Genomic DNA, 12,254 nt, shown 5'->3' with positions numbered 1-12,254 from the left:
CCTATAGGAAGGGAGAATTTGATCTAATTATTCTTTCTGTTAAAAAATACACATTTCTTGCTTTATATAACTTACAGTATACATCTCACAAGTCAAGACAGCCAGATTTTTCATTTTTAGACAGTTTCCACTACATATTTTAAAGCAGAGGTTATTTTCAATCTTCACTTTAGATCAGGAAATTGAATGAACATCCGGTTATTTTATTTACCAAAACTAATTAGAACAAGAGGTGACTTTCAAGTCATTGGAAGCTAAACTAATTCTGATTTCCCAGGTCAATCAACACTATTTGGGGAAAAAATTTTTTGCAGTATATTAGGAAAAGTCATTATTAATATTGCTGATTGAGTAGGCAAGTCACTGGCTCTAGATTCAAATCCTCTGTGACATTAGGCAAGTCACCCTTTCTGGGCCTGAGTTTTCTCATGTTAAAAATGGGGGGGTTATACTAGATGTAATCTTACAACCCCATCCCAGCTTTAAACCTCTTGATGCTATGAGGAAAACCAGGCTCAGAGAAGGAGTCATGGAAGTCTGTCCCTGATGCCCCAATCCACAAGGCTCAATGTCAGTTTAGGGCAGGAAGTAGAAAAGGTAACTTCAAGGCTGGATGACCACATGTCAGGTATGATGTAGAAAGGATTCTTGTTCTGGTATGGGATGTGGCCTCTAAAGTTCCTCCAATTCTGAGATTCTATAACTTGTGAAAAACAAACAATATTTTCTTTTATTTAACTTTAAAATTATACATATTCTGCTCATTTTTCTTGAAAAAATTACATCATTTTAACAAAATTCAATTTTATGTGTAACATTTTTTAAACTTTCTATTGTAATTGTGAAATATGTAGTTTTTAAAAATATTATTTCAAGCTGGTCAATGTAAGAAGTTTGTTAGGAAGCTAGCTCGAATCTTCCAGCACACAAACACACTTGAAAAGAAAGATAAGAGCTCTCTTGAATTTTTCAGTTCACAAATGATTTCTCACTTTAAATGAAATATTCAAAACAAGGAAACCTTTTTCTATGCCTGTAGAAGAGTCCGTTTGTATTAAATCCAGGATTATCTCTTCAATCTTTTACAAATCTAAATGTTAATTATGAGATGGGTTCATGGATATGATTTTCTATAAAACTTCATCATTAAATAACCATTGCTTGTATTTGTTGTTGTTTGGTCATTTTAGTCGTGTCTGACTCTTTGAGAGCCGATTTGGGGTTTTCTTGGCAAAGATATTGGAGTAGTTTGCCATTTCCTTTTCCAGTTCATTTTACAGATGATGAAATTGAGAAAAACAGGGCTAACTGACTTGCCTGGGGTCACACAGCTAGAAAGTATCTGAGATCAGATTTGAATTCAGGTCTTCTGGAGCCCAGCATTCCATCCATTGCACCACCTAGTTACCGATTGTTTGTCTGGTTCTACCTAAATCCTAAAATGTAGTGTGCATAGTATATTCCTGAAAAATGGTTCCTGAATAATCATGTCATATCCAACCACTGAAGCCTGTGCACACGCTATGTGAATCCACCACCCTGCCCCTCATCTGTCTCACTCTGTCTTCTGCTTTGTCCAGGGGTCTGGGCCATGGTGCCTTTGGGGAAGTGTATGAAGGACAAGTGTCTGGAATCCCCAGTGACCCTAGTCCTCTACAGGTGGCTGTTAAGGTAAGGGATAACCCTAATTCCCACATGACCTGGGATGTCAGGGTCTGAGTCACTGCTTCTGAGGAGATCATCCATCCTGCTTCCCTACCGACTTCTCTCTCTCCTCTCCCCTTCTGTGTCCCTGCAGACACTTCCAGAGGTGTGTTCAGAACAGGACGAGTTGGATTTCCTCATGGAAGCATTGATCATCAGGTAAAGTGAGCCATCTTCTACTGAGTGCCGAGCACAGAGAAACTCCCATGGAATGGCGTCTTGGGTCTGCTCTTCCACCAAAGTTTAGCATCTCTGACCACAGCAAAACTGTCCCAAGGGAAACTGGAGTTGTGATCTAAACAGCCAATTTGCCAGAGAGAAGCTACCATGTCTGGCTTGAAAACTCCCAATAATCTGGAGAAAGATCCTTCCTCCCTTCTTCAGACTCAATACAATAGACTCTTGGGTAGACAGAAAAGTTTGAGTAGGGACCTCTCAGGATTACTTCTAAGTATGACAATAAGAGGCCATCTTCTAAACCAAGTCCCCTAGGATTCCTGAGGTCCTTTAGAACCCCAACTGCTCCAAACAGCTGACTCCATCCAGCAGCATCTCTAGCAGCTACTGTTGCCCAAAAAGTGATCAGCTTTATATATTCTGGATATTTCTCTTTAACAAATGTATAATTATTTTAACAAAGCAAAATTTTAATTGCTTTAACTACAAATGTGGTCTGTTTTTAAAAAAAATATTAGGTTGTTTCAAGCTAATCAATCTGAGGAGCTTAAATCATTGGGTTATGAAGCTAAGTCTGGTTTATCTGTTTACCGATAAACTGAAAAAGAAGATGAGCCTGCTTTTTCAGTTCCAAATGAATGAGGTGGGGAAGGGCAGAACAAATGGCTAGTATGTATAATTTCTTATGGTAGTCTATGAGTGCAGATAGCTGAACAAATCTCCATTTTATCACAGCTAACTTTTGACACTCTTTTCTTCTGCAGCAAATTCAATCACCAGAACATTGTTCGCTGTATTGGGGTGAGCCTGCAGGCCTTACCCCGATTTATCCTCCTAGAGTTGATGGCTGGAGGAGACCTCAAATCCTTTCTTCGGGAGACTCGCCCTCGCCCAGTAAGTGAGCCTGATAAATAAACAGGATGATAAGCAGTGGCATTGGAATGAGACTGAGCAACCTTGAACACCAGTGCATGCCAGCTATTCCCCATGGGGGAAATCAGCCAGTTATCTGAATAAGGGGACAGACAGGAGGGAACAACTGGACAATATCACTATTCAAAGTGTGCAAAGCCAAAGCAAAATTTTCAGGCTTAATTAAATTTTGGACTAATGAATTTTTAAATATGTACTAAATGGAAGAAAATTGGGCTAATCAAAAGACTTGATTTGTTTGTTATCTGAGTTCTCACTCAGTGATCCCCTACATCTCTATAATCCAGATTAAGATCTAATCAATGACCCTGAGCTATTGTCTAATCCTTTCTCTCATCTCATTCCCCCCCACACAAATTCCCTCCTCTTCCCATCTTCCCTGTTCCTATTAAGGGTACCAGCAACTTCCTAGTTATCTACACTCACAACCTCAGTGTCATTCTCTTTTTGAATTCTCGGTCCCATTCACTCCAATCTCCTCATTCACATTCACACTACACATCCAAATCTTGTTCCTACCTTCATATCTCTTGCATAGATAGATAGATAGATAGATAGATAGATAGATAGATAGATAGATAGATAGATAGATAGATAGATAGACGGACGGATGGACGGACAGACAGATAGAGATGGATTGATAGATGGATAGATGAGAGAGAGGGGAAGAGAGAGAAACAGAGACAGAAAGATGAGATGAGATGAGATGAGATGAGATGAGATGAGATGAGATGAGATGAGATGAGATGAGATGAGATACATGTATAGGTTTAAGAAGAGAAACTAGAAGAGAGACAGGATTGAGACCTAGATTCTCGTTCCAGCTCTACTGTGTGACCTTGAGAAAGTCACTTCCCCTCTGTGGTCTTCCTTGATGGTTAAATAAGAGGACTTACCTTTATTATGATTGTTAGGAGGCCTTCCAGCTAGTGCTGTTTTTCAGTCATGTCTGACTCTAGACATCATTTGGGGTTTTCTTGGCAAAGATATTAGAGTTGTTTGCCATTTTCTTCTCCAATACATTTTACAGATGAGGAGACTGAGGCAAACAGGGTTAAGTGACTTGCCCAGGGTCATACACACAGCTGATAAGTGTGTGAAATCAGATCTGAACTTGGAAAGATAAGTCTTCCTGACACCAGGCCCAGCACTCTATCTACTGCACCACCCAACTGCCCTTCCAGCTATAGCATCCTGAAACATGAGAAATGCCTCAATGGATCACAATAATGGCCTACTTAATGGGGTTCAAAGTTTGTTATTCTTTATTTGACAGTGGTACAAAGTAGTAGACCTTCTAGAATTTGCTAATATCAATAACTGACATGTATATGATGGTTTAAGTTTGGCAAAGCATTTTGCCTATGTTGTCTCTGGTCCTCCCAACCACCTGGTGATGTTCTTGTTTTACAAACGGGAAGATGGAGACTGAGAGAATTTAAGTATTTTGCCTAAAAATCACACAGCTAAGAAGAATTCTGCAATATTATTTGACTTGGATCTCCTTGATTCCAAGTCCTCTACCCACTATGCCACCCAGCTACAAAAGCAAAGACTCTAAAAGTGGGGAGTATGACAGAGAAAATATGGTGGGTACATACAGTCAAAAAGCTTTTGTTAAGTACTTCTCTGCCCTGGGCACTGTGCTAAACAGGAGGAATAGTAGACAGTCCCTTGCCCTCTGGAATCTTGCATTCTAATGGGCAAAGACATCACACAAAAGAAAGGTGAAAAAGAAGCAAGTTATTGGGCAGGGAGCAGCGTGCCTCCTTACCAATCTCAGGGGAAGATGAACACCTACCCTACACCCAAAGAAAATGCTCCTCTATAAAACTGCTCCACTACATGCACTCATCTGTGGGTGAGGATTTAGGCAAAGCTCTCTCTTTCAGCCTCAGTTCTTCACCTGATTTGGAGTAGAAGGCTTCTAAGATCTCCAACTTTTGATCTAGGATCCTTTGAATTGAATCAAATTGAACTGGTCCTGAAGAGATGATAAATTCTTCAGGTACTATTCACAGAAGTCTGGGGAGTCCTTCTGATGACTCCACTGCCATCCAGGTGGACCTGGGATCCTGGGCTCGGGTTTGCCTGCAATGATTTCTATTAAATTCTCCTTCCTCAACCACTGTATCCTGTTAGTGAGATCACTGAGTCCCAGAGCTGGTCCTCTTTCCTGAATACAAAGGGTTGCATTCAGGGGACATTCACAGATATGTTTGAGAAGTCAAGGAGAAGCTGGTGGCCCAAGGATTCTCTACTAGCATGTCAGAAGCCAAGAAGAGATCTTTTCTGCTATCCCACCCAAAGGAAAGAGGGCTACGTGTCAAGCAAAGACAAAGCCATTAGGAGTTGAGATGTGTCCACCTACTTCTAATTGACAATAAATGTGGCACAAGGTCCTGAAGCTCTGATGGCCCAGCCACCTCTTTGCTGGCAAAGGATCAGTCTCTTTTGATGATTAAAAGTGTTTGGAGTATTTTTTTCTGTTTCTTTTCTTTTTTGATTTTTGATTTTATTTTTTTTCAATTATATATAGAAATAATTTTAATAGAGGTTTTCTGACATTTGGTGATTCAGATTCTCTCCCTCCATTCCTTCTCCTGCCCTGCCACCCTTCCCCAGGCAGTAAATGATCTATTAGAGGTTATACCAGTGCTTTCATGCAATACATCATGTATTTTTTTTCTAAAGGATTTATTACCTCCAAACCATCCTTCTTCTAATGAAGGTAAGAACAGCAGCCTGCAGGCTTACTCCTCTCTCTCTTGCCCCCTCCATCTTCCCTCCACCCAAGCCACCCATGCCAAGCTCTGACCCCAAGGTGCCAAATCAAGGTCCAAGGCCAAGCAAAAAGTGGTCAGAAGAGGGGGCAGCTGGGTGGCTCCGTGGTTTGAGAGCCAGGCCCAGAGATGGGAAGTCCTCAGTTCAAATCTGACCTCAGACACTTCCTAGCTGCATGACCCTGGGCAAGTCACTTAACCCCCATTGCCCAGCCCCTACCACTCTTCTGCCTTGGAACCAATAAGTAGTATTGGTTCTAAGACAGAAGGTAAGGGTTTAAATATTAATAAAAATATTATCTAACATGTATTAGTGCCTACTATGTTCCAAGAGCTGTGTGAAGCATGTTACCTATATCTCATTTGATCCTCACAGTAGTCCTAGGAGATAAGTGCTGCTATATCCCCATTTTACAGATGAGCAAAATGAAGCAAACAAAAGTTAAGTGACTTGCTCAGGGTTACTCAACTAATGTCTGAGGCTGAATCTGAATTCCAGTCTTTCTCTCTCCAAGAAGTATGCCACCTTGCTGCCAGTAAGCTGTGTAAGTACTGTAAATAGGAAGTCGTCTCAGAGATCTCATGGAGAGGGAGTGAGGAGTAGAGACCAAGAAGACTTCCTGCAGAAGGTGGCATTTGAGCTAAAAGAGCCGAGAGAAGTCAGGAGACAGATCCTTCCCTTAGAGCTGAAGTCTCCTTTCTCCAGGACATCATTAGCCCATCTGGTCCTCTTCTTTCTTTTTTCTTCCTCCTCCCTTCTCTTCCCTCCTCCTCTTCCATCCTCCTCCTCCTCCTCCTCACCCTCCTTCCTCCTCCCTTGACTTTAGTTGCTCCTCACTCTCTGACCTGATTCAGTCAGTCTAGAGACAGCCTGTGCAATGTGCTTGGGAGTGGGGGGCTCCCCAAGGGGCTGGTGCAGATTTCCTATGCTTCCAGGTGGACTCCTTCTGGCTCAAAAAATCCTTGAGAGCAGGAAGTGACAGTTATAGCTTGAAAGAGAACTTCAAATCTTCAGTGGAAGAAATGGGAGCTATTTTAGCCTATAGAAGAATAAAACTAAGGGGAATTCTAGTGGTTGCCTTCAAATATTTTGTGTCATGTGGAAGAAGGATTAGACTTGTTTAGCTCGTGAGGGCAGAACCAGGAGCAGCGGGTAGACAGTGCAAAGAGGCCAATTTAGACTTACTGTCAGGAAAAAAAGACCCCAAACTTCCAACTCTCTTAAGGGTAGGGACTTTATATATATATATATTTGGCTTGTATGTGTATTTTCAGCACCTAATGAAATACTTTGGAAGTAAAGCACTTAATAAATATGTATTAGTATTATTAGCCAGGGGTACACCAGAGCCAGTGTGTACTCATTCCCAAGAGCCAATACTTAAATATTCAGTGTAAGCATTACACACCTTGGAAATCAGGGAAATATTACAAATCAAGACTTGATTTATTGTTTTGTTGACTTTTAAATTTTTTTATTTTAAATTAAAATTTTATTTTTATGAACTATTATATCATTCAAATATATAGTTGTTTTCATACTGTCTCAGCATTAGAAGGTGAGCTCCTGGAGGGCAGGGGCCTGTTTATTTTGGGGGGCACTGTTTGTACCTCCAGGACTGACCACAGTGCCTGCCACATTGTCTGGACTTAGAAAAGAAAAATGTTAATAATGAAGATTAAACTTTAAAAGTATGGAGGAGGGGGGCAGCTAGAAGGCTCAATGGATTAAGAGCTAGGCCCAGAGACACCAGTGGCCCTGAGTTCAAGTTTGACCTCAGATCCTTCCTAGCTGTGTGACCTTGGGCAAGTCACTTAACCCCCATTGCCTAGACCTTCCCATTCTTCTTTGGAACCAATATACAGTATTGATTCTAAGATGGAAGGTAAGGGTTTAAAAAAAAAAGTAGATCAGGCCTTTTGGAAGAGTCAGTTAAATAGCACACTCCTAAGAGCTGTCCAAAAGTGCAATGGACTGGCTGAAGATATAATGAGTTTAGAGGTGGTTACATGGCTCAGTGAATAAAGAGCCAGGCTTGGAGATGGGAGGTCCTAAGTTCAAATATGGCCTCAGGCATTTCTTAGCTCTGTGGCCCTGGGCAAGTCACTCAACCCTGTTTGCCTCCATTTCCTCATCTATAAAAAGAACTGGAGAAGGAAATGGCAAACCACTCTAGTCTCTGTGCCAAGAAAACCTCAAATGGGGTCAGAAAGAGTAAGACGTGACTGAAAGGACTCCCAACAACAAAACACATCAAGGAATTGCTAGCAATAGTAGCATCAGGAAATATGCCTTGTTTGGGATCTGGCCCTTGAGCTCAGCCAGTAAGGGACTCAGTAATCCACCCCAAGAGGCAGAGGTAGGGAGGAAGGACTTCCCAGGAGTGACTCAAAATCTGTGTAACTAAGACACAGCCATGGGAGATAGATTCAGTAAGAAGCAAGGCCGTCAGCCTGTCTGGAACTTAGAATGAATCAAAGGGAGGAGACAGGATCAATAACATAGTTTTAAAAGGATCAGGGAGCCTGAAAGTATACGAAAGGCATTCGGTAGGGTGCCAAAACAGGGGAGATTTATCAACATCGAAGAGAGTCTACAGAACTTAGAGTGATAACAAATATACCTTGGGCTGGAACCAGGACACTGAGACTCTCTTCCTAATTCATGAGGTGACTGTACTCAAGATCCTGCCTGTCTCTTTGCCCCAGTTATCCCCTGACTCCAAAGGAGGAATTAATCTCTGTCCCATTTCACCCTCCCAAGGGCACTGTGAGAATAAATGACGAGAGCTGAACACTGTAGGGACATAGCCTGAACTCATCCAAGGGCTGCCTCAGAGGGAGAGAGGAACAGGGAAAATCCAGAAATTCTCTCCAGAAAGGGGAAGCCTTGCTTTGTGTCCTGGACGTTTTTGGTGTCAGTTGAAGCAATTATAAGTTGAGCTTATTATAAGACATTGCTTTCTAATGACAGGAACCTGGTCATTGAGCCGTTTCAACTTTCTTGAGTTCAGTTAATGAATCAGTCAAGCAACAAACATTTAGTTAACATTTACTATGTATTGGAGCTACAAAGAGGAGCCAAAACCAGTCACTGTTCTCAAGGAATTCACAGTTGAATGGAAGGGACAACCCATACACATAAAGGTGTGTACAGAAAAATATGTGCACACACACGCGAAAAAAAAAAAGGATGCAATATAAGGTGAGGGAGTGATACTCTAGTGCTGTGTTGGTGAACCTATGGCATGCATGCCAGATGGGGCTGCCCCTCTCCATGTGCCTGAAGACATTTCTCACTTCCCCCAACCCTATACCCATCAGCCCAATGGGAGCGCTTCCTCCCTCCCCTGTCTGAAGAAAAGGGGCAACTCACATGCGGTGTGAGGATTACAGTTGGGGCACTTGGTCTCTAAAAAGTTTGCCATCTCTCCTCTAGTCTCTTAAAAAGGCTTCATGAAAAGCTTGAACTGAATGAATACATTGAGATCACAAAATCGTAGACTTACAGTTGAAAGGGACCAATGAGCTCAAAGCTCTAGGACCACACTCCAAGGGCTTCATCTATCCTTGTCTTAAGATAAGGACTTACTTTACAAGCCATCCAGTCCAGGGGTATCAAACTCAAACAGAAACAGGGAAAAAGTATACCTAAAGATTGATTTAGAAAAGCACAGATTACTGTTACATTTATTCTGTTATGGTATTTTTTTTGTTAAATAGTTTCCAATCACATTTTAATCTGGCTATACCCAGAGAATTGCTGACTACCCTTTTACTAAAAATGTTGAAGAAACTATATGACTATTTGTTGGGTGGAATGAGAGAGGATGTTCAATTCCCCATGTTGGGAATAAAAAGGGATCTGGTCAGAGTTTTAAGCATTTATTAATAAAATGAGAAAGAGATAGAAAAAGAGAGAGATTATCTTTAATAATTTAAGGTAAGATCTGGTCCCCTCCATGATGACTGACCATCACCAAGCACCAGCCTAGCCCAAGGTGCCAGGCTGTTCAAGAGCAGAAGTAAAAAGCCTGTCTCCTTCCCATGCTTGCCTTATAAATCCCCCTAATTCCTCCCTCTGTGGTGACATTGCATACATACCAGGGGACACCTGGTCATTAGATAGGATGTTATTCTGTAACACCCATGGGATGGAGATATTTTATTTCATCCTATCCACCACTAAACTCCAAGTCTGTGCCCACTCTTCCCACAGACACTGCGTATATTTGTGGGGGAGTGCGCTCCAGGCTTCTGGGTAATATTTTGTGGATTCTGTTCTTATTACACCATTTAGTAAATGCCTTTGCTTGGAATCAGTTAGGTCTTCTCACTCACTGTTAATGGGAAACACACTAGTGTGAGCTTGTGAGCTATAGTTTTGGTTCATTCATTGAACTTGGGAAAGCTAAAGTGGCTCAATGACCAGATGCCCATCATTAGAAAAGCACTGCCTTATTTTGAGCTCCTCGCTTCAGCTGATACCAAAAATGCCAACCACACAAACAGAGGCTTCTACTTTCTGGAGAGGGAATTTCTGGAAAAGGGGGTAGAAGATTCCCTTGTTCCTCTTTCCTTCTGAGGTAGCTCTTGGATGATTTCAAGCTGCATTCCCCCATGTTCAGTCCTCCTCATCATCATCAAAGAAGTATCCTCAAGTATTTAACATTACACCCCCCCCAAAAAAAAGTATTACTTCAGTACTACTAGGGATGGCCCATAGACTCCATGCCCTGACACAGATTATAATCCTTCTATACTAAATGGCTTTGGTGAGTTCCTGTGGCTTAAAAATCCATCACTATGCAGCCGACTTGGTGATAAAACTCTACTTAGCTAAACGGTAGGATCTTTCATGGCTTGTGCTCCCCTGGTGTATACTTGAGGAATCTAAGACCATGGGAGCAACTGGGTGGGTCAATGGATTGAGAGTCAAGGCTGGGTTCAAATCTGGCCTCAGACACTTCCTAGCTGGGTGACCCTGAACAAGTCACCTAACCCCCATTGCCTAGCCTTGACTGCTCTCCCGCCTTGGAACCAGTACACAGTACTGTTTCTAAGATGGAAGGTAAGGGTTTAAAATGAATAAATAATTTTTTAAAAAGAATTCAGGATCACTTCTAAACCATGATGAGGCCATAGAGGAGGACTTATAGAAAGAAACTAGAACCAAAATCTGTAAATAAGAAACTGTGAGCCACAAAAATCTGCATGAATTTCTTAAGGATGGACTTCCTCCTCCAAAGCAGATGACTATTTTCTTAATACTCCAACATCATCCAAGCTAAAACAATAAAGACTCTAACTTCTTTTTGAACTGCACAAATACATGGCCCAAATTGCCTCAAATAAGATAAATCTGTTAAAATTCCTCTAAAATAAGATAAAATCTGGCCACAGTGGGAGGCAGATGCTGCGAGGGCCCCAGGAGTGTGAACTGTTTGCTAATTTTAAAATCCACTTATTTATGAATTTCTGCATGTTTCTGTTGTCTATGTTCTTTCTCTTGCATATATCTATTTCATATATGTATATGTGTGCAAAATATGTACATATATACACACATACATACATATTTTAATATGTTCTTTTAGACAAAGGGGAAAAAAAGATACAGAACTGCTAACATGGAAACTAGAGAAATGTAAAAGCAGGGTTACTGGAGCAGCAAGAGCTAAGCAATGGGGGTTAAGTGACTTGCCCAGGGTCACACAGCTGTGAAGTGTCTGAGGCTAGATTTGAACTAAGGACCTCCCATCTCTAGGGTTTTGAGAGCAATCTGGCTCTCAATCTGCTGAACTACCCAGCTGTCTCAACACTTCAGGAGCTTATTGAACAGAAGGTTCATTCTGATCATTCATGTGTTCACATCAGGAACCACTTCCTAACAGCTATCCAGAGGGAATGGGCTGGATCTCCCTGAAAATGGAGGCTGGATGACTACATATAAAACAATATTTGGAGCTGGACAGAACCTTAGAGGTCATCTCATCCAGGACCCCCATTTTACAATTGAGTAACTAAGCCCAGAGTGGCTAACTGCCTTGCCCCCAGGTCATACAGGGAGAGAGCATCAGGTCTTATGACTTTTTATCTTAGGTTTTCCCCTCTGTACCACAGTGGCGTCTTCATACTTGTAGGAAGGGTCTTTTTAAGGCATCAGTTGGACCAGGTGATCACAGAGGTCCCTTGAAATCTAAAATTCTATGATTCAGATAACCATATAACTTTTAAATCTTATTTTATTTTTTCCAATTCCATGTAAAAAACAATTTTAAATATTGTTATTTTTTTTAAACCCTTACCTTCCACCTTAGAATAAATACTGTGTATTGGTTCTAAGCAAAAGAGCAGTAAGGGGTAGGCAACGGGGGTTAAATGACTTGTCCAGGGTCACACAGTTAAGAAGTATCTGAGGCCAGATTTGAAACTAGGACCTCCCGCCTCTAGGCCTGATTCTCAATCCACTGAGCCACCCAGCTGCCCCTAAATATTCATTTAAAAATTTTTTTGAGTTCCAAATTCTCCCTCCTTTCTATCCTCACCCCTCCCTGAGACAGTAATTAATTTGATATAAATTTTACATATGCAATCATGTAAAACATTTTCCCAGATTAGTCATTTTGTGGAAGAGCTCTCAATCAAAAAAGAAGA

At 41.3% G+C, this 12,254-nt stretch overlaps 1 protein-coding gene across 2 annotated transcripts in view; it reads left to right on the top strand.

The window, feature by feature from the left end:
* ALK (ALK receptor tyrosine kinase) overlaps nucleotides 1-12,254 on the top strand; it is a 1,130,668-nt gene that overhangs the window by 1,076,617 nt on the left and 41,797 nt on the right. For both annotated transcript variants that reach the window (XM_007476029.2, XM_056813218.1), the window contains 3 exons: nucleotides 1,581-1,671; nucleotides 1,799-1,863; nucleotides 2,646-2,775. In XM_007476029.2, coding sequence (XP_007476091.1) covers nucleotides 1,581-1,671; nucleotides 1,799-1,863; nucleotides 2,646-2,775 — 286 coding nt within the window. The remainder of the gene's footprint in view (nucleotides 1-1,580; nucleotides 1,672-1,798; nucleotides 1,864-2,645; nucleotides 2,776-12,254) is intronic.

Source organism: Monodelphis domestica, chromosome 1 (assembly GCF_027887165.1).
Source record: "Monodelphis domestica isolate mMonDom1 chromosome 1, mMonDom1.pri, whole genome shotgun sequence".
NCBI lineage: Eukaryota > Metazoa > Chordata > Mammalia > Didelphimorphia > Didelphidae > Monodelphis > Monodelphis domestica.
The sequence above is the reverse complement of the archived record's forward strand: the minus strand, read 5'-3'. Positions and strand labels throughout refer to the sequence as shown.